Genomic DNA, 22,167 nt, shown 5'->3' on the forward strand with positions numbered 1-22,167 from the left:
CCGGCGGCCGGCGGTAGAGGGAAGCCTCGCGCACAAGCCAGCAGCGATGGACGGAAGCTGTATTAGGATATCACCCGATCGATGCGCTTCTTGGGGACCGGATTGCAGTGCGATCAGAAAAGCCCCAATATACGGCCAAGGCAACAAGCTGATGGCGATGGAAGAGTCGTCGTGTGTTGAGGCTTAGATTTGGAGGGGACCTGTGCAGGTGAGTACTGTAGTTAGATTCAGAAGTTCTAGACCCGTGAAAATGGCACCGTGACGTACTATGTACAGTTCCAGACTGGACAATTCTACCGTAACTAACGGGGCATTGTCTTGCATATTACCTGTACCTCCCTTAAGTACAGATACCAGTATATCTCGTACTTGCTGACTCGAGGGTAGAATTGAGATTGAATAGAAACACACCGCTAAAGATAAGGAATTCCATTTAAAACTTGTACTAGTGGATCACACGAATCATCTCTTTATTCTGACTCTTGACTGGGACTGGTTCTTGTTATCAGTGTAATGGTAGGTACATGTCGCAATATGTTCTCCGTTTATCACGTGGCAATTATTCCATTACGGTACCCTAGTCTAGCACTTGCATAGGTACTGTGCCCCTCGCGCAAATCCTCACCCATGCCATCACCGTTTTATACCGTTTTATACCGTACAGAACAATTGGATCTACCTAAGAAGTAAGTAAGTAGGTACCTTCTGATATCTGAGCTCCTGCGGCAGCTAGCAACTGCAGACAGGCATCACCTTCAGTACAGCGAAGATTACTGGAATAATCAAATTTGCTCTATCCGCTCGGCTATTCCAAGCAACTATATCGAGGCTAACATAGAATTCGCCCGAAATGAAGCTAAATAGCTTCCTGCTGCCAGCCCTGGCTGGCGTCGCTACCGCCGTTGATTCGGCACCACAACAAGCTGAAGTGTTCATGCTTAGAGCCCCGAAGCAGACAACATCCAATCCGCCAACAATACCAAACTCTCTCGCCGAAGCCATCCTCCTTCAGCGCCTAAGCACGCCCGATAAGCCATCTACTCTTGGCCAGCTGCCTGAATCATTAGACGGAGATGAGGCGATATCATATATCAACCAGTTCGGGAAGCCGCCACGGCCCCTGTTCGACGTTTCAGACGCCAATGAACCAAAGCAGCTGGTCATTGCCTTCTCAGGCATCACCGCAAAACATCACGGGAACTTACTGCGCGCCATACCTGACGTGCCACTTGTCTTCACAACCTCCGGCCTTGGCCCATTGCCCGCCAAGGTCACCTCAAAATGTACCTTTGGGCAGTCCGTCGACCCTAAAGAGGGCGGATCCAGCAAATGTTGGAGCGGAAACACACAATATCTGCATTATGATCTGAAGAAGGTATGGCGACAAACACCAAGATCTCACACTGAATAGATTCTAACTCTCATTTCAGGACAGCACAATCATTGGCAAGCTCTCTAATCAGCAACACGCGCTGAAAGAGCACGCGAACGCAGGTCTGATGGAGACGACATTCGTCTTCCTCGACACCGACTCGACCACGAGCAACGATAACCTCCACCGTCGCCAGCTGCAATCCCAGAAGGAGACGAAGAATGACGGACTGGACGCGTCCTTCGTGGAGAGCACACACGGCAAGACTTTCAACGCCCTCGCTGGCCGTCCCACGCCGGTCCCCAACTGCTTCACGTCCCAGAGCGCCTGCGAGAACGCCACGAACTCGTGCTTCGGCCACGGCGAGTGCGTCAACCGCTGGGGCAAGGACGACACGGACAAGACGTGCTTCTTCTGCCACTGCGGGACGACGGTGGACACGGATTCCAAGGGCAAGAAACACGTGTATCGCTGGGGCGGCGGCATGTGTCAAAAGCGCGACATCAGCACGCCCTTCTGGCTCTTCGCCGGCGTTACCATTGCCCTCGTCGCCACGATCGCCTTCTCCATCGGTCTCCTGTTCAGCGTCGGCGAGGAGAAGCTACCTGGTGTTATCGGCGCTGGTGTATCGAGGTCCAAGTAAAGGAAGGAGGAGCGAATACATTTTGAATTATATCTCTATCTATCTACCGCTGGGTTAGTAGAACTCCCTAGGCCCTTCGCAGAAGATATATATCAGTCCTGGACGATAGTTTCGAGGCAAATAGCCAGCCCTTGACGGCCTGGGCTAGTGTAGTAAGTAACAGAAACGCGCTTGGTCGGAATAGCAGTAATATTTGTTTGTATCAACTATGTACCGATACAGGAGAGGTGGTTACAGCATCCATCACTGGTAATCTTTCTCTCATTCACCCGTACCGTACATATACGGGTCAGGTCAGGTCAGGGCATCATTTCCGTTTTATTCATATCAAAATAGAAAAAGAATTCAAAAGAAGCATGGGTGTCTCTAACAATTATCCGTGATTTTATTCTTGGTTATGACGCTTTACATCTATTCTAGCAAGATGTGTACATCAAGAGGGGTATCATAATTCATTCATTCCATCTGCGTCTGCTTCACGGGTGTTGTACCCAGACTTTCTAGACCCCTCTCCCCAGGGGTTCCGGGACCATCTCTGAATTGATCTAACAAAGTCCTCGCCGCCGTAATAGTGCTATCGCCATTTCCAATTCCATTGCTCCCTGCTTGCATTTCGCCGTCGGCTTGACCATTCTCAGTAGGTCCAGCACCAGGCATCATGAGGGCACGGTATCGTTCACCGGCTTCATTAAGTAATGTCTGCACTTCTGGTTGCCTCTTCAGTACGTCTTCGCGCTCGGTTTTGATCTGGGCTATGTGCGCGCGCATTCGTATTAAGCCGGCTTCTTTCTGCCGCATGCGAGCTTGGAATTCCTCCGCGAGCACGCTGAGATCTGGAAGAGGCGTAATTTTAGGCGGCACGGGGACCACGCCTTCGCGTACGCCTAATCTCTTTCGCTGCTGCGCACGTTCTTCGGCCAGCCCGTCCATGCCGGCGCGTGTCTGCGCCGCTTCGAATGCTGCCCTGCGCTCAGCTTCAGAATCGTCCGAGGCCGCCTCGCCATCTGACCCCGCGCCTTCGGCGGCAGATATCAACGACGCCATCTCAGCATGATGTCGCTTGCGCGCCTCGCGCTCTGCCTTTCTACCTAGTGATAAACCACCGTCCTCTACGAACTCATCAAAGCCCTCGCCGAGATCCTCGTCCTCAGCCACGAGCCGCGTATCTGATTTGGTATTGCTCTTCCGCGATAACAATGTTAAGTAAGAATCGCCTGCGCGCCGCTCGTCGTTTTCGTCGTCGGACAGTGAGATGAAATCTTCTGTGTCGCGATTTCCCTTCTGCTTCGCTAGACGTGACCGCCTCTCCTTCTTCTCGCGGATCTCGGCTTCTGTCAACACGGCTGGGGCTGCTGTCGTCGAAGGATTGGTTGTTAATGATGTGGATGGAGTTTCTTCGACGATCATCGCGCCTTCCAGTTCGGAAGGGTCAAGTGACATCTCATCATCAACTATCTGTAGCTTGGAAAGATCTTGCGGTGCATTAGGAGTTGAAGACTGTAGCTCGGAGAGATATTCTTTGCTATATCTGGGCCGGTCATCGTCATCCTCCATTGATCGCATGGGTAGTCGGTTGAGAGGCAAGTTCTTCGATATGCCCTTTTTGTATGCGCTGTTCTCAGCTGCGGACGCAGCGAGACCGGGCTTTTTAGGCGTGAATACCTCTCCGCCTAGAACCATGGAATCGTCATCATCTGCTGCCGTTTCACTCGGCCCAAAAGAAAGCCTCGAGCTGGATTGCCGCTTTTTGGACTTTGCGAGCCCTGGTCTGGAAGTTGAAGGTTGTGTCCGTACTGGCGCGCCGCCATCTTCTTGGTCTTCAGATTCGCCTGCGATATTTGAAGTATTGGTGTCTTCTTTAGAAGCTTCGTCGTTGATGTTAATGCTTTTCCGTAGTGAAGATTGCTTGAATGGTTTGCGACTCTTGAATGTGGGTTGGAGTGCAGGCTCTTGAGGCTCGGGTGTGGGGTTTAAAGACTCGATTGAAGGGGTCTCCTCGTCGTCCTGGACTGTGATCTTGCGCCCCTTTCTCTTGGATGCGAATGAACTCATAGTTATCGCATGCGCGTAAGAGCTTTTTGTGTATTTGCTGAGAGTTGCTATGTCAGTCGAGAAGCTGGAGAGGCCGCTTTCCCAGTCGCGCTGCTACCTGAGTATGACTGCTACCTAGGTAGATAGCTTGCTTGGTCTGGGGAAATTCTTATCGATAAAGGCTTTATCTTATCCCCATGCTGCAAGGTACAGTCAAGGTACCAACTTGCGCTGCATGGCTTTGGCAATTCGGCCAAGACAGCTTCCACTATTTCTACTATCACCAGCCTTACGACACTTCTGCCCTCCAGCCCTTCCCCTAACCTCTTCGTATAAATCGGCTCTTTCTGTCGCCAAGATGGCTCCCGCGCAACCAGAGCTCAAGAAGGTGAGCTATACCGAAATCCTTAGAAAACGGCTGCTCAACTACTCACGCATACTTCCACAGTACCTGGATAAGAGGCTCTTCGTCCAGCTAAACGGCAGCCGCAAAGTTATCGGCCTGCTTCGCGGTTACGATGTACGCTACCACTGCTTGAAATGGTCATCCCTGGGCTGAATGGCTGACCACTGAGCTAGGTCTTCCTGAACATCGTTCTCGATGATGCTGTCGAGGAGAAGGAAGGTGGTGAGAAGGAGCGGTTAGGGATGGTGGTATGTGCTGTGCCATGTTCGTTTCTTACTCGTGAGAGCTGTTGCTGATGTGAACTGTATAGGTCATTCGAGGTAATTCGGTCGTCATGCTAGAAGCACTTGAAAGGATCGGCGGTGATCGCGATAAATGAGCTACCCTTTTTACGCGTTAGCGGCGGCATGATATTTAGACGCGTCGACACTCACGCATGAGTGTTAGCTGGGAATACTCTACCTCACTCTAGAGAGTTGGCTGGCAAAATGGCGTTCAGGCGCAGGATCAAAATATTTGAGGGGCTGCTTCTGTTTGCGAATGCCACCATGTGCGGTGGCACGTGCTTGCTATGAGAAAAAGGTTACGCACTGCTAGGAGTATATCGTCGTGATTGTCATATTCAACCACCCGCGGATATCCCCAAGCTACATGTTGGAGCGATATCGAGGCCAGATAACCATGTTAGATGTCGCAACGGCCACTACAAACATCCTCATAACCTACAATGATACCCAGCATATTAGTAAACCTATAACTCAGGTCCAGAAGTTCAACGCGTCAACATCATCAATCAATGTTTCAAACGCACGAGAAGTTGTTTGACAGGTCATCGGTTCTCAGCTTTGTCACTACTCTTGCCCGTCCCGTTAATAAGCTTACGCATCCGACAAGATTTCTCAAAAACGCTCAAGTACGTCAAGAAGATCCGACGAAGGGACATGGTGAACATCTAGCCTTGTGTCCTGGAATCACTCATAAGCCTTGATCCATGAAGAGGGAAAGAATGAAGCTGGATCGGTGAATATCGTCGAGGGGCAACGTAGTCTTAGCCGGGAGATTACAAATTCAGTTGACGTAGATATATGGTGCAGATCATAGTATGCTGAAAGTGAATGCATGGTGACGAAGGCTCAATGAGCCGCTGACTTATATATGCACTTCCAAACAATTTCTTCCTCAATCTCTATACTGACATATACGTTCTATAAGGCACTAGGTTGAAAGAGTCCTTTTCTTGATGAGAACCCTAAATTGACCTTAGGCTGAGTTGAGAAGCTTTTGGCCCAAACATGCCAAACTGGGCGTGAACAACCCTTGTTGCCCAACAGTACGCCTTGAATATCTTTGTTGTCATTCACCAAGCCCATCATCCCTACAAGTGGACCACTACTCACTTCAAGGCCATTCAACCTATACTGAGTGTCCACGCACGCAGAAGGTGACTGTCCTGAGCTGCTCCCTATCAAATTCAGCTGGTGCCTTGCTGGCATGACGCAAGAAGTCTGCTACTGCAGTAGTTATTATATAATATTGGCCCCTTCTAGAATAATCTTTTTTGAAAGGAACTACATGACCTTTGAGTGGTATATCATATAAACAGATATACCTGCGGAACGACAAATATACTGGGATGAGCCAAAACATACATTTTGCAAGAACTTACAGCCGCATTGTACACGCGAGGATTTCAAACAAGAGCGCTCATGTCTCCCTTGCTTATGCAAATTGGCAAACTGCATTTATCCCTTGCTCTTTACACATCCCTCATCGCAGGCAGCTAAATAATGGAATTTTGAACTTACCTCATTCCGTGAAGAGTGCTGTCAAGTTCCATTATTTAGGTATCTGCTAGGACACCCCTGTCATTCAGACAAGATCCCGTGCCGCTTATATTAAGAGCCTTACAGTTAGTTATGCTAAGGCTGAGAAGCAGTTGCTTGGTGACTTCCTAGGAAGTCGTTGACGGTTCCGATATCTACATGCATACCTACGTACCTTAAGTACACATATATTTAGGCCAGTATCTATACAATGCCAGCCACAATTATCTCAAGTACTACAAACCAAGCCAGAGAGCATCTCGTCATACTCGCTCCTACCAGTGTAGGGATAGAACATTTCCCGCTCAAATGCCTACCTACCTAGTCTAAGTTTACAAGACGCTCTAAGTATGAAGACAAGCGACATCAACCCGCTCAATCCGCAACACGACTCACGATGCCATCTACAGCCTCACGTCTTTAGGCCATACTAACTCTCATAAAATACTCCCTACCGTATCCAGCAAAATTGGCCTGTCAACCCTACCCTAGATATACCGATCCACGAGCTCTACCACAAGATACAACGATAAACAGAAGACGAGCAGCTCCAACACATCCCTACTCTACATAAGCAAATAAAACTACCAATCTGAATCTGCATCTCATTCAAAAAATAATATGGAGGAAGCATGGTATACCCGCTCCTCGAACTCTTTCGTATACACACTCACGAATATTCTCGCACATATTTTCATTTTAAAATATAAGATTTCTATATACACCTCCCACTTCACAGTCAACCCTATATACTCAAAAACAGTCTGTAAACCCGACAGGTACCTATACATACTTCGCTCATCAATGATATACCACAAGTAGGCACATACACATAGATAGATGAGCATCACCCGCTCCAAAATGTCGTTCAGAAAGTTTTGAATCAGAAATTAAGAGGCAAAAAAGAAATAGAATAAAGCAAGCACTAGACCCTCCCAAAAGTCCAAGTTAACGTATATGCTTGTTATACACTTCCTTTCGTATCCAGCTGCGTCTATGAAATTTGAGTGATGATGCTGGTTGACTGGTAGTTGTACAAGCAATAGTGAAAGGCAGGTCTTAATCTCATCATAAAACGCCATATGCTCCTATAGTTTCCTTATTTCCCAGTCGTAGCCAGCTTAGATGAGACCTTTAAATAACCATGTACACAAGCGCATCCAAGTCTCTCTCTTCCTCGGCCAAGTCAAGTGGCTGAGTGCTGAAGATAGAGTATACGAGAAAGCTCAGGCTTAAATAACCCTTCTCTTCCCTGAGACATGGATGAAAGTGAGTTGCGTTGGCGTATGTGGTTGATTTGGCCGAAATGGTTTATTTATTAACTGTCTGAAGGGCTTAGTCCAGACTCATCCATGCAAAGGCTGAAAGAGCACCCGTGATAATGAGAATAGTGAGAATGCTCGCGCCGGCCTTGTCACCAGTTGTGATGGGGCTAAACGTCGGCAGTTCTGTCTTCGTTTGGCCAGCATCAGGATCACCTTTGGACGTGCCACCCGTGGTATTGGTGAGCGGAGGTGCGACGTCAGGCATCATTAATGCTGTCAAGGCACCGAGGACGTTCATCTCCAAACTAGCACTAAGCTGACCATCATATTGACCGGTGGTCCAGTGGAAACCACACATGCGTCCATTATCTCCACCTGTACATTGCTTCACACCGGCGGCAGCCGATGTTTTGAGAACAGGTAGGATTGTGTCTCTTAGGAAAGGCGCCATCTGGATCGTGTTTGCCATCCAGCGGTGCATATAACCTCTATAAGACTCCATATCAGCGTTGCAGGAACCCGGGGGTGGTTCACACGAAGGCTCGTAGGCAATCCCATCTTTAGCGAAAAAGACCCGAATTATACCCTTAGTCATGCCTTCTACACGTTCCTTCCACTCATCACTCTCTGTCTGTTTTGGTCACATGATGTCAGCTACACTTTTTCATACATAGAGACTAGGCAGGATCCTCCATGTCTTCTGCAAGGCTTGGTATTTGGAATCAAGTCCCTGCAGTTTTTTGAATTGCGGCCACAGAAAAGTGAACCCGAGAAAAGGTGTACATACCGCATTATACATAAATGCACTTCCCTGCAACAGCATGGCAGCATTGTAAGAAAACTGAGCCTTATTGATTCCCTTGCAATCAGGCAGATGAGCACCATCGTAAACGTCGTAGTCCTCGGTGATGTAACCTAGTCGCCACATCAGGTCCCAGGTTTTCTCGGCAAGTTCACCATAGGTGGAGTTGTCTGTATAACGGTGAAGTCGGGCACCGATATTGAAGTAACAGGCATTAGCAACAGCTGTTTGTTGAGGGACAGTCAGTATCAAAATCCTGCGGTGGAGATTTGGTTGAGAGGGCGCGTACTATTGATGTAGTCAAACCCATTGTTGGTTCTATACACCTGCCAACGTAGACCCCAGTCGCAGTTTCCACCTTCAACACGTCTGTCTATGTTGGTCTGCTCGTTGAAGACGGCCTGAGCTAGCGCCAACCATTGTGGCTGTTCGGGGGCGGGATCTCTGAATCCTGTTTCGGCAGCAATGAGAGCGGCAAAAGCCCAGAAGGCCTGATCATCGTTACCCATCGAAGCAGACCAGTTGGCTGGGTTGTAATCTTTCTCGTCTCCGACCTGGAATTGCAACGCTGTGAAAATAGTATCATCATATGTGTCGTCCTTCATCACATTTCGATAATCCAACAACGTTCCCCACATAGCACCACCTTGCCACCAGTAATAGTCGCCATCCGGGGGAGGGCCAGGCAAGATACCTGGAACCCAGCCGGGTTCATCGCCGCGGTAGAAACTGAGGAGGTCTTCAGCGACGAGGGCGGCTGCTTTCTTTATAGATTCTGGATGAGGTAGAGTGGTTAGCTCGTCGCAGAGGGGGGGGGATTCAAAATCCATCATTGAAACCGAAGTGCGCACGAACCAGGGTCATCGAGATCAACATCGAGAGCACCAAGGGCTCTACCGGCGAGAAGACCGCACGCGGCTAGTAACGCCGTCGGTAGCCTCACCATGATGCTGGCGGCTGACTCCTTTAGTGTACAATAAACGCTATTCTAACAAGCGAGCGAGCGGGCACTTTCGACTCGGAAAGCACAAAGAGACAGGTCGGTCGGGGTATCGTCAGTCGAGGTAACTACGGAGAAGATGGGTGCGATGTGGTGAAGGCCAAACGAGGGTAGTCGATGATGGTTGTATTGATTCAATTGACCATGCGAATCGACGAAGAATCAACGAGCGACCGAGTTCGTATGGAGTCGGGTTGGCGGTGGGAAGCCGGCACCTGGCGGATCGGGTTGTGCTGTGGTTGTTCGCGTTGGTGTGTTTGGTGGCTGTTGATGTAAAAGAGAGCGACGGAAGCCGGGAAATATGGCAAGAGAAGCCTCAGCAGCAAGTCCCAAGCACACTAACACTACGTATGAAATTGAATGAACGACTCAGGTGAGGGTTAGGAGGCTTGGAAGGGCAACTGAGCGACTAGATGGGGTCACGCTGGCGGACGGTTGGACGTAGACAGGCAGATCAGAGACAGGAAATGGTCAGGATGGGCGTCTAGGCCTAGCGCAGAAGGGTGGATGCATTAGAGTGGATACCTGCCTACCACCGTGGAAATTGCGTATTCAGACGTATGTAAGAATTACAGTAGACTACAGCAGCCTACCTACAGTACGGCTACACTGTCACAGCACACCACTGTAAGTAGGAGTAGTAGGTACCTGTAGTACGCTACAATACCACTACAATATCTCACTACCGACCTCCCTACTTCCCCCTTATAGGCTTCCGCTACAGGCTATCTGGACAATGTAGGTATGTACCTAGGTAGTAATAAATACAGTAGGTATCAAACCAGCCTGGGAATTCGAAGTACCCGGACACGCGCTACAATTCTCGTCACGGAATGCGGATTGTGGCAATGTAAAACGCAATAAAAAAGGACAAAAAGGACAAAACTACAAAACTACAAAACAACCGCTGCAGGGACAAGGACCACGCTATTGGCTGCAGCCCGTCCCGTACCGAGCGTCAAACACCTGCACAGCCTCACTGCCCAGTCTAGGTAGCCAGCCAAACAGCAGCCAAAAAGACCATACCTTAGGGAGGTACCTAGGCACTTTAAGTAAAGGGCTTGGGACTTGCAGTAACCGCTTTCATGCACAACTGTCTGCTTACTCCGTACTTACTTTCGCATTCTGAACCTGTAGGTTTCCCTTAAATTGAGTTTGCTTGTGGGTAAGTAGGTAATTGTAATCCTCAAAAGCGAGTAAAAAAGTGTACAGCCTACAAGGTCCCAAAGTTGAACAAAAAACAGTTGTAACGATTACGTCCTCATTGATTGTGCCGTGTGTACCGCTACCTACCGTATTCCCTCCCTGCCTACCTAGGTACCAAGGAAGTACCAAGCCAATAGCCACATTCCAAGGACTTAGGCATGATGACTTCATGATGCGCAAAAGAACTTGCAAACACGACAATAAACCAGTACACACGTAAAACAAATGCATATCTAGGTACTTGTTCCGAGATTCCGAGATCCTCTCTTATCTGAATATGTTTACGATAACATCATTTCTCGTTCCGTTAATTCATTCATCCAGTCATTCATGACAATAAATACAGTAATTATACTATGCAGGTGCACACGTAAGTTCTGTTCTGTCATCCCTGAGAGGCCTCTCTCTCTCTCTCTCTCTGTGCTAAAGAAAAATAAAATAAAATAAAAAGCCCGCTATACCGCCAAAAGAAGGGGAAAACTGGTCTGTCCTCCCGGAAACGGCTAGCTGCCGCAACACATCATCATCATCTTCTGGCATTGTACTTAAAGTACTCTCCAAAAATGGAGGCGGGCGATCCGTTAGCCATTCTGCACAAATCTGGACCTTGTCCAATCCCACCTTCCGATCTCCACGAGCTGAAACAAGCATGACGACGACGTGAAACTATAAAGAACTAATTGAGGTGCACTACCTATACTTTTTACTACTATGGGCTGTACTACGACAGAACCTACGATTATATGATAAATCTTAGAGGTTTTTTTTAATCTATCTTTGTAGTACTTACATGCTGTGGTATTTATTGCGTCATGATATTTGTGTATATTACGGCGTGCTCTACATAGTACACTACCAACAGTAGGCAACCCGTGGATCCGTGCTGCTGCGATATTGACACAGAAACATCTGCCCGGTATCTACTTCAAAAAGCAGTATAATCTTCACATCTTTGTCACAAAGCGAGAAAGAGACAAATGTTATAACACCTTACTTAATTTTTGCTTCAGTTATGCCTTGCCCTTCTGCAGCATCTGCTTAACTATAGCGAGCTAAACTCTGCGTGCGGGATGGGGCTCCCCCCCAAAGAGACTGTCGCTTAATGTGGTGATAATGATGTCGATCGATCAACGCTGTGATGAGGTATGCAGTGTACGAATGTAAGAGTGTCCAGGTGTTGCGTATGCCACCATAGACCAGAAAATTCCCCTTTTCCAGGAAAAACGAACACAGAACTATATCTACCAAAGGCAAACCAATCTGGAAGCCTCATTTCCCGTTCTCTCTCTCTATCAAACGAAAGGGGTGATACCATAAGAACTCCAAAGATGTTCAGAATCCCGGGAGAAAAAAAAAAGCTCATGACCCAAAACGCCATTGTCCTGTGAAGTCGTGATAGCGTCGTGAATGCTTGTCGTAATTGCACATGGTTGTGCGTCATGTATGTGTTGTGTTGGTGATTCTTTCCCTTGATCTTTTTTTTTCAGAGGGGAATCATATCAGAGTATGGCCCAGGCTGCATCAGCTCCTACTCATCCGTAGCAGCTTCGTTCTCAGCCATAGTATAAATGTCGTCCATGCACCCTGTGTTTTTTTCTTCGCCTTGCTTTTATGCTTGGAAGATGATGTATATTGGATGGAATGAGCAGCTCTAGCTTCTCTGCCGTATGTGGGTGGGCTGCGGGGCCCCGTGCTGTCGTAGCTACTACTCATGAATTTCTCCGATTCGCTTATTCGACTCGGCGTGTTTCGACGTGATAAACTAGGCCGCCCGATGTTCAAGCTCGGCCGAGGCATGGATAGACTCGGACGGCCGCTGCTCGCAATGCTGACTTTTCTGTTGTGCTTTCCGCGTTGAAGAGCTTCTTCTAGTTCGGCAGCTTCTTCTCGCGCGCGCGCAGCTAATTGCTCCTTATGTTGTGCTGCCGACTGCTTCTCAAGCTCTTGCGCACGCTTATTGTCGGCCTTTTCTCGACGCTTGATCTCTTCCCGTGCATATTTTTCGTCCTTGGCCCTTTCTTTGATCTCAAATTTCCTACGCGCCTCACGGAGATGTTCGGCCCGTGTAGCAGTATCCAGATCCGACTTGGCACGCAGCCGTGGAAACCCACCATCGAGGGACGTGCGCATAATGGGCGTTATCGATGTAGAAGGGGATGTCATGGCGTTTGGTGGCGGGTTTGATGTAGGTGAATCCAAATCTACACCACGGTCCAAGTAAAGATCCGAGCGGCTGGATACATTAGCTAACCGAGAGGAATGTGTGGGAATACTTGAGCAAGTGCGCGAGGTGTTGACTCGAAGAGGCGGCTTGGGTGAATTCGTATCAGAGACATCGGTGGAAGATGTATGCTGACTTTGCAGTGAAGGGAGATGTGAATTTAAGGCTGGCTGAGAAGCTAAATTTGAGCTCGCAAAGGTTGAGCAGTGAATGTTAATGGCGCTATTGTTGTGACTAGTACTCCTATATTGTTGTGAATGGTTGCGGGGCTCTATACTACCAGCAATACCATCCTCATTGTCCTCGTCTTCGGTAATAGTAGTGGGTGAATAGTCACGCGTGTCGGCTATTGAGGCGAGGGAGTTCGCGTACGACAGCAACGGCGGGGTTGACGTGCGCGGCGTTTGCTGGAAGGGGTGTACGAACGTGGCACCGGCCTGGCGAGGAGCAGGAATGCCGTTGCTACTGTTGGACGTTGTACCTGAAGCGTGACTTGTGCTGCTGATAGATCTCGAATGGTTGTACCGCCGCGCACTCACCCCATTCCCAAGCACTCCCAATCCTACTCCTCCGACTGTCCCCGACGGAATCGTACCGACACCATCTGGCTGCTCGTAGAAAGAGAGCGACGAGGACCTGCCCCAATCCTGTTGACTACTCCGATACTGCTCGCCCTGTTCATCCCAACCTCGATCCAGGTCCAGACTTTTTTTCTCCTTTTCAGAATGGGACCATTTCTTAAGAATCGGCTTCACCGCCGGTTTGACCTTGGACTTGCCAACCCTGTATTTGGCGCCATGCGATGGGAAACCGGACATAGACTGCAAGGATGCCATCGCCGTTCCAGTGTGGAGGAACCCAATTACCGAAATGGGAATTTAGGTTTTATGGAGGTCTTAATGGCGACCCAGCCAAGATGCGGCCGGCAGCTTTGTAATCGGCGACAAGCGCACCGGATTACTAGGCGACATACATTGAGCACGGGTAGGCTTGATGTAAACACAGGAAAGAAGGTTGTAGTTTAATAAGGTTCAAGCCAAGATAGCGAGCAGGTTTCTGTAGAGCCAGCTCGGGAGCAACGAGTAAGTTTCTTTTAGATTGTGGAGGGAACAATGAGACGGGCTCTGCTGACAGTCCGAGGAAACCGGCAGAGGTGCTGGTAGAGGACTGGAGGCTAGTGTCAGATAAAATGGCTTAGACGTAACATGTAATATTCATGAAAGAGGCAGCGAATTAAGAAGAGCGTTCGCTGCTTGGCCAATTGATTGCGTCTCAAACAGTGGCTGACGCGTTAATCACGCAGACACAATCATGAAGGAAGAACTAATGCCTTAAGTACCCCAGGTTGAACAGATGACGAGTTACCTAATTAAGGCACATCATTTTGGTGGTACGAGCACGACAGGAGAGGAGACTCTTAGGAACACAAAAAAGGCGAATGAAAAGTGGACGGCTTCATGAATTTAATAAGGAGGCATAAGTATGTTGGTTACCTACGTACGCTAGACGTGTGATAAGGAGTGAGGGAATGAGGGAAGACGGGTGAGATGGGTGAGATGGTTCGGTCTGGCGCCTAGACTGCGCTAGGATGTGCGTGGATGTGCGTGCAGGTGAGAGGAGGCGAGAGGAGGCGGGTGGTAGCGCTGGTAGTAGCGGTGGTGGTAGCAAGAAGGCGGAGAGAAAGAGGGGGAAGCAAATGAAGGTTTCTTGTTTGGGCGGCGCGGGTTGCTGGGGATGATGGCGGATGCGGGCGGATGTTGAGGATGCTGGGGTTTGCCGGGGATGCTAGTGCACTAACTAACCTAATAGACCTTAAAGCTTTAAAGTGATGTGTAGATAATGTCGATAGGCTTGCAGGCCGACCGAGAGAGACAGGCGAGACAGGGTTGACGGGGGGCCGACCGCTCTTTGGGAGAGAGGGTTGGCGTGTTGTGGTCGGCGTTGGCGACGCAGCGAAATGAAAGAGGAGACACGAGTAATTGAGCAATCAACCAAGAGACAACCAAGAGCCCAGGGGAGGGGGGCTTGTTTGCTAGACTACGCGATAATATGGTAAGGGTTGGTTTTGGTGTGGGTTTGCTACAGTACAATAGGTGAGGTGGTGAGCTGTTATGTTGTGTCTCTGAGGCGAGATGGATGGATGGATGGATGGGACGGCCAAAGAGATGTCAGACAAAGACCAAACAACAATAAACAAAGAACAAAGCAATCTTCATTGGAACAAGGTGGGCGAGTTGTGAGACGATCTCTTCAGCCTCATCCCAATCTCCAAAATCTCAGCCAGTCTCGCCAGTCTGGACTCTGCTGAACTGTTGTCATTCGCCACCTGTTCGTCTCCAAGGGCCAAGCTGCCGGATGATCATCTGGGATCATCTGGCCCTCTAGGCTCTCACTCAGCAACACCTCAGCCAGACTCAGCTCAGCAACGGCCTCATCAGTCAGCAACCGTCGAGACCTAATCATGGATCATGCAAAAGAGGGGCGCGAGGGGAGAGATAAGCGGCGGCCGGGCTCGGAACCCGGCAGGGGATCGGGTTCGTTGCGTTGACGGGTCGACGGATCTCCTTCAGGTCTACAGTACTAGCGCACAGTGTTTTTAGGCGTCCAAAAGAGGTTGGTCTGTGTTTAGCATGATGAGAAACCACTCGGATGCTGTTCTTAATGGTCCTCCCCGTCTAGTTGCACAGCTAACTTGCTCTGGACGTCCAGTGCGACAGTATCATAATCAGAATAAACACTGTATCCCCTAAGTACTACGAAGCACGAAGGAAGAAGTAATCCTCTTCTCTTCTCCCCGCCCTCTATCACAGATGCTAACGATATCCAAGAAGGCATAGCTCACGTGTTTTGTCGGTCCGTGTCTGAGAGCACTATATACATCGTTGTTTCACGCTTAACTCTCTAGCTGGTCGGTGTCTGGAGTAATGTGATCCTTCCCTAAGTGAGTATGCTCTCATCATGATGTCACGGATTCATAGTTTTGAATGAATGGGTAATAATTAGCAACTGTTAACTATGATTCCTGTTTGTATTGAAATAGAAACCAAGTTGATGTCTGAGTACCTAGTTACCCAAGTAGGTAAACAGCCTCAAGTACCCCCCAACTCTAAATGTGAAATGTCTAGAGAAAAGAGAGGCAGAGGTCATTCAATTCAATCTGATTTTTTGATAACTAGTGTAGTCTACCTGCATGTTGGAGTATGCAGGAATCCGAATATATTTCGTCGTGCTCTGGGGGGTAGAAAATATTCCCAACTCAACAGCGTTGATCCTGAGCTCACTGCAACGACATTCTCGATGCCTACCCTCCGTAACATCTCTCGAGAATGTACCGCCGGGGCCAGCGACGTGAACATTGTGGCCTCCTAGGTACTCGTTGCTGATTTTGTTGATAGTGGTGGGACGACATCTTGTAAACATAAGACACGTCAAGTTGACTACGTGTTCAGATAACCCAAGCAATCGATTCATCGAAACCACTATCAGGTACATCATGTCTGTGGCCGTGTTGAGGTTGCATTAATGCTCACAACAGTTGACCTAACGTCGCCAGTATTTCAATCACGTTCAGGATCAGGCCCGCAGCACGCCGATGAATAATCCCAAATTGCTATACCCCAATCAATGGCTTACCTGACTATGTGTGTTCCGAGCGAAGACAGTTTCAGTCAGGACAGAGATTGTCATGAACATTTGCTACTGCGCGCAGTCCTCGGGATTCTGCTATATTCTGGGTATAAAGAAAATGAGTCGAGTGTTCAGCTGTATGCTGTATCGAAAAGAAATCATTTGTCTAATTGTAGAGAATGTATTGACTTAATGCGACAATCACGTCAAGTCAAATGACAAGAATGACGCCGCGAACAGCAGCTTCAACCCCATACTTCATCGGCGACTTTCTTGACAAGCTCGAGCTTTTCCCACATTCTTTCCTCAGTCATATTCTTCCCCCCAGCCAAACTACTGCTACTGAACCCACATTGCGGGCTGACAGCAAGGCAATCTAAAGCCTCAGATACCGCAACTCCCTGAGCATCAGCAATAACTTTAGCAGCCATCTGGATCTTCTCTTTGATATCCCGCAGATCTTCAAGCTCAGCCTTCTTAGTTGAGACGAGACCCAAAACGACATTCTTACCCCGGGGCAAAAACCTCAAAGGTTCAAAGCCGCCAGCACGCTCAACATCGTCGAACTCAAGGTAATACGTCTCATAGTCTGTCTCATTGAACAATTTCTTCGCAATAACCTCGTACGAGCCCTCCACCCAATTCACGGAACCGGACATATTACCGCGACAGAGATGCATTCCCATATGCAAGTCCTTCGGTTTCTTGGAAAGGAGTTTATTGTGCGTGCGGGTGTACAGATCTAGGAGCTCATCTGTGTTGGTACCGTCTTTGTTGCAGCCCTCGAGGAACATGGACGACGCAAAGTACGTGAGATGCGGATCATCGACCTGAATATTGCGCAAGCCGGCATCGTACAACGTCTGCAGCTCCGCCGCATAGCATTTTGCTATATCATCGAAGTATTCTTCGTCCGAAGTGTAGCCTGAATCGGCCGTCCACGCCGTCCCCGGTTTCAGCTGGATATGCTGATATGAGGGAGCTGGAACAGTGATCTTGGCGGCGCTCCACAAATCCTGGGGTAGGTTCTCACGTAGTGAGAGCCACTCGGACAGATAAGGAGACTTCTCATACGTGATCTTACCCGTGCAGACAACGGCGGCGCGGGTTTTGGCGCCCATCTCGGCGAGTCTCGTCGTCGTGGGAAAATTAGTGCGGAACGCATCCGGGATCGGCAGCGTCGGACGTGCCTCGAAACCGCCCAGCTTCTCAAAGAATCCCCCATAATAAATGTGTCTCGCATACTCTCCGTCTGTAATGGGCCAGATACCTTTTTCTAACTGGAGTTGCACGATCTTTCGGATGGCTTCTCGCTCAGCTACTTTGGCAGTCTCCGGTATCTCAAGCGAGTACATCTGAGACGGAGAGCTCAGACTTGCCCGCGCCTCAAGGAGCTCTTTAGGTCTCAATAGAGATCCAACATGATCGTTTCGAAAAGGGGGTGCCATTTTGATTTAGTGATAGTTTTGCGAGATTGCCTATCCCTTTCTCTATTCTCTCCTTTCGAGGATTATGTTTCGAAGGAAAAGAACCCAAGTGCCGAGTTGGGTCTGCTGTCTTAACTCGGACCCCGCCCGTGATTATTGGGGTATTTCGAATAACTATACCCGATCAGACTTTTTCCATATTTAATGGACAGCGTGTTGATAGTACGTGTCTCTATTTGAGTATACGCACACTTTGTAGCTTTCACTCTCAAGGGTCAAAACTGGAATGTCATGGATTTTGACCTCATGGTTTTTGTAGTTTCAGAGAGCGGACGCGTTTCAATAGTCCAAACCATTGTTCGTCTCAAGGTAGACTGCCTGAACTCGTGACGCCAGTATCATGTGCTGATAGTGTACATGAACCACCTACTTAGAATGTCGTTAGCCCCTACTTACACTCCACAACCTACCCCATAGTCTTAATATGGACTCCAGCTACTTTTAATTAGCAGGAGAAGTGAGCTAGGATGGCAGATTTGGGGGAACCAAAGAAAGAGGTCGGTATATAGATATATGTATTAGATAATAATAAGTTGAAATACTCTGCGCTAGTAACAGTGTCGCCGAGCGTAAGAAAAGTGAATATAGGTCATAATCCAGAAGTTGGGTGTCAACGAAGCGCTTGTAGTTAAAACAGCAAGCCGTAAACCACCGTTCTTGCGATAAGAACGTATATAGAATCAATGATGTAATCTCACAACTCACCCGATTGTCTGGACGGAGCAGATTAGCCTTGGTATACTCGATATCGGTGTTTATATCGCGAAATGGTAGTTGTGAATGTGGAGGGATTTCTGACTATACTCATCGCTAGAATATGAGCTTGTAACGCCCATGGTGAAATATAACAGCATGCCAAGACCTGGTATACCGGCTATTGACTTCTATTGTTGCGCAAGGGTCCCTCTATCCTTCTTGCGGGCAAAGCTGAAGCTATGTACAGAAAGAGTCTCTTTGTTACAGTCTTGTAGGTGTCTTGTAGCCTCGTGACACAGCATATAAGCTCGGTGTATGGCTGTTCATATGCATTCCCTTTACATTAGGAATGAAGCCTATGTCAGGAACAGGTTAGTATAGGAGAGTGATCACACCTTATTCCCATAGTTGCCTGTCTCGAAGTTGAAGGGTTGGAAAATGACTCAAGGTAGAGCTTTATACTCATATCTTGGACTAGAAGCCGCCTTTTGGGGGGTCTAAGCTACGATTAACTCACATCATGGGAATACTGCAAGATTCTCCCGCTCTATCTTGGGCAGCGCGGACAAATTAACACCAGAAGGTCTCTTTTAGAGATGGTAAGGAGCTATCACCGCTAAATTTTGCAATGGTAGACGCCACCTATGACCAGAATTAATGACGGCGGGTAATGTGTGAGACCCGGCAGTATAGTCGATACTGCCTTCATGTAATGGCAAGGAGTAGCTCGAATCTTACAGCGTAAGAATCGTGGTCAGAGAAGATTACGATATTTAAATATGATACTTTGGTTATGACAAGTGGTGAGATTCAGGACTTGGATTCAACTCTGATCATAGGCTAAAGATTTATTACACTATTTAGGGCACCGAAGGTCCATTCGGACCACTTTCCGGCTTGCAAGTCTTGCTCTGAATATTTAGGAGAGTCGATTAGGGTGCGCCAATATGTCTCATCAGCGAGGTCCAATATTTAGCCTCGTCATCGATATACTTGTATATATATAAATATATAAATATACCGTTTATCACAATATTTATCGAATCTAGATCTCAGCTGACGTATATCCTCAAATGACTGTGTTGATATTATATGAGTTTCCAAGTCTGCTCTCATACTACTCAAGGTAGACACGTTGTAATATGTATATCACTTAATTAGATAGCTACTGCATTGCCTGTACACGGTATCTGTAAAATTGTATTGAAGCACTACTATCACTATCAACAATATATATGCGACTTGAAATAGCTTCATTGCTTACCCGTAATGCCTCAAGAAACCTGGCGGATTAGTTATCCTAGGATACACAATACGACAACCTCACTTTTGCTGAGCAAAGGTTCTGACTCACATGACGCACTAGAAGTAAGCTCAGCAAGTCCCAAGTTTTCGATATTCTAATTCGTGAAAATGGGCTCATGACGTGAAGGTATCTAAAGCCTACCAATCACAACTATGTAGTCAATTAAGCAGCACCCAAGATTGCATTTCAACTTATTTCTTACTAAAACTTACTGTAGTAAAGCCAGTTAATTTATCCATACGTGGATAAGAGGACCGATGCTTGTATTTCTGGCTCAGCTCCACAAACGCATCTGCTGGTTCCTTGCTGCAAGAGTAACGTTGACCCCAAACCGTGAAATAAGAATCCGTCGTCTTTTACCGACCTAGATAAACAGCCTTGGGTGTTTCCCGCAGCCTACTTCGCGGCTAAGTTGGATAGATAGGGACCGCATCGATGTGGCCAGGGCTGCGGGCGAATACCGCATAATCTAGCCCCGAACTATCTCTGACCGACTACCTCCCGTTGCATTCGGCTCTACGTCTGTGGGAACGTGAAAACGTGAGTTCCGCTCCACCTCAGGTCATGGAACGCTACATGAGGTTGGTTATGGCAGGTGTCAGTTTGCTTGGCATCCCTCTGCGGTGGGCTCGCCGTTGCCTGGGGGGGCCTGTGCAGTCGAAAGTCTGGCTCGCAGGGGCAGAACCCCCCGAAAATAACCATACAACGCTGCAGCTTCCCGGCCCGGGTCCAGCGTGGGAACGGGGTGATATACACCCTAGGAATCTCGGTGAAGCATCTCGGCATGTCCAACACGCGTTGACCCGTGCCTGACAGGCACCCCTGGCTCGGTATTGCAGAGGACGGTGTGATTCACCTGCTTCTCGAACCGGAAAACAAACTTGCCGTAAAAGTACTATGCAGATGAAAATTTTCTGTGCCGTCCCGTGCCGTAAGAATAGGTAGAGCAGGCGGCCCCGAGCCGCCGTTCCTGGGTTTACCGACAGAGCCCCATATGGCAAGGAAAGTACCGGTAGACGCTATGGTGTCACGATTCTTCTCAACAACCCTGGCGCTTGTATAGCTGATGCGCGTAATGCTTTGCCACATAACGGACTCGAGGCATTCCCTTCTCTCACGTCGTCAAGCTTGTAGATAGAAGACAAGGGTTGTGGTGCTTGCCCGTGCAATGGGATGCGTTCCTGGCTGATCTATGGAAGGTCAGACTCTGATTATCATAACGTAAGACATAATGATGAGAAGGTTCAATGAGCGTACCAGCAACTCCGCCCGTCATTAACTGCTAATGTGTAACGAGGCAGCCTTCAAACTACTTACCTAGGTAGGTAACGCGAGCTTGCTGATATACAACTAACTGTAATAATAACAATATCGGTGTGCAGTAGAAGCGCTGCTAGTCAATTATCGAGATAATGCGAGAATAAGAATCAATCTTTTCAAACTCGGTCTAACCGTTGAAGTTCATTTCTGAATTTATTCTCAAGCGTGCTTACATCTGGTGTCTCGGCTTGGCGTGCTGACGTAATCGCATAGGCGAAAGTAATAACAGTAGGTAATCACTCAAGGGAAGAGAAATTGACAGAGAGATACTATGATAATCATGACGGAACCATGAGAAAAATTCGACACTACAGTTGTGTCATGCCTTATTTCTTCAATTAGTCGGTCTTTGTGGGCATAGTGTCATGGGTGCAATATGATAGACGCGTCAATAGCTAAGGATTACGGGAAGTGGCCTAATTGGCTGCTCTATCTATTGTTTTTTCTTCCTTTTCCAACTTCCAGTTTCAATCTTGATAAACAGTTTCAACACTAAGATGTGTCTCATTTCTCACTTCTACTTTCAAGCTCCCTCAAAGAGTGGATGAATTATCTCCGAATGGACTCAAGCAGCCGACATCGGAATCACTATATTTTTCACTAGATGAATCAATGCCGTATACTCAAGCACAATCGTAAGGTTGAGCGCCTGGAATCATTCGGAGCGATAGTAGTTCAGACTATATTCGTAAATATAGTGCGAGCCTAGTTTGAAAGAACCGTACCCATCCGATTATGATCAACTACGTTGCACTACATACGCTTCGCCCATTCCTTAACTCACAGTTCCGGGGCCAAGTTGGATTCACTTTCAGCAAGGTAATTTGATCATCTGTGTGAAATCAGGCTAGTAAACGAATCACCAAAGTTTGCCATCTGTCCTCAACGGAGACCTCGTCTCCTGCCAAGCTCAGTAAGTAGCGGATGATCTATCAAGCCAACACGGTCGTGTACTGGTGAAT

General features: G+C 48.1%; 6 protein-coding genes across 6 annotated transcripts; 2 read left to right on the forward strand and 4 right to left on the reverse strand.

Moving 5' to 3' along the window:
- Positions 1-728: 728 nt before the first annotated feature.
- On the forward strand, positions 729-2,371 carry F5B22DRAFT_605114 (uncharacterized protein). The gene is made up of 2 exons (XM_047974824.1): positions 729-1,375; positions 1,431-2,371. Exons 1-2 carry the CDS (start codon positions 851-853, stop codon positions 2,013-2,015), a joined length of 1,110 nt encoding a protein of 369 aa, XP_047831268.1. The 5' UTR covers positions 729-850; the 3' UTR covers positions 2,016-2,371.
- Positions 2,372-4,312, reverse strand: F5B22DRAFT_605115 (nineteen complex-related protein 2-domain-containing protein). Its single transcript, XM_047974825.1, has one exon. The coding sequence runs from the start codon at positions 4,065-4,067 to the stop codon at positions 2,472-2,474; it is 1,596 nt and encodes a 531-aa protein (XP_047831269.1). The 5' UTR covers positions 4,068-4,312; the 3' UTR covers positions 2,372-2,471.
- Positions 4,313-4,404: 92 nt separating this feature from the next.
- Positions 4,405-4,831, forward strand: F5B22DRAFT_646158 (LSM domain-containing protein; the record flags this gene model as incomplete). Its single annotated transcript, XM_047978693.1, has 4 exons — positions 4,405-4,434; positions 4,495-4,566; positions 4,626-4,700; positions 4,763-4,831. The coding sequence occupies 4 exons, from the start codon at positions 4,405-4,407 to the stop codon at positions 4,829-4,831; spliced, it is 246 nt and encodes an 81-aa protein (XP_047831270.1).
- Positions 4,832-6,951: 2,120 nt separating this feature from the next.
- On the reverse strand, positions 6,952-9,793 carry F5B22DRAFT_605120 (family 76 glycoside hydrolase). The gene is made up of 4 exons (XM_047974826.1): positions 9,198-9,793; positions 8,632-9,117; positions 8,328-8,566; positions 6,952-8,171 (listed from the first exon to the last, which is right to left on the reverse strand). Exons 1-4 carry the CDS (start codon positions 9,286-9,288, stop codon positions 7,611-7,613), a joined length of 1,377 nt encoding a protein of 458 aa, XP_047831271.1. The 5' UTR covers positions 9,289-9,793; the 3' UTR covers positions 6,952-7,610.
- Positions 9,794-12,003: 2,210 nt separating this feature from the next.
- On the reverse strand, positions 12,004-14,315 carry F5B22DRAFT_131080 (uncharacterized protein). Its single transcript, XM_047968959.1, has one exon. It carries the CDS (start codon positions 13,603-13,605, stop codon positions 12,070-12,072), a length of 1,536 nt encoding a protein of 511 aa, XP_047831272.1. The 5' UTR covers positions 13,606-14,315; the 3' UTR covers positions 12,004-12,069.
- A 2,313-nt stretch (positions 14,316-16,628) lies between these two features.
- On the reverse strand, positions 16,629-18,132 carry F5B22DRAFT_131125 (uncharacterized protein). Its single transcript, XM_047968960.1, has 2 exons — positions 18,074-18,132; positions 16,629-17,997 (listed from the first exon to the last, which is right to left on the reverse strand). Exon 2 carries the CDS (start codon positions 17,842-17,844, stop codon positions 16,642-16,644), a length of 1,203 nt encoding a protein of 400 aa, XP_047831273.1. The 5' UTR covers positions 17,845-17,997; positions 18,074-18,132; the 3' UTR covers positions 16,629-16,641.
- Positions 18,133-22,167: the final 4,035 nt, after the last annotated feature.

The sequence above is a fragment of the Xylaria bambusicola genome, assembly GCF_022495145.1.
Source record: "Xylaria bambusicola strain CBS 139988 unplaced genomic scaffold F5B22scaffold_18, whole genome shotgun sequence".
Lineage (NCBI taxonomy): Eukaryota > Fungi > Ascomycota > Sordariomycetes > Xylariales > Xylariaceae > Xylaria > Xylaria bambusicola.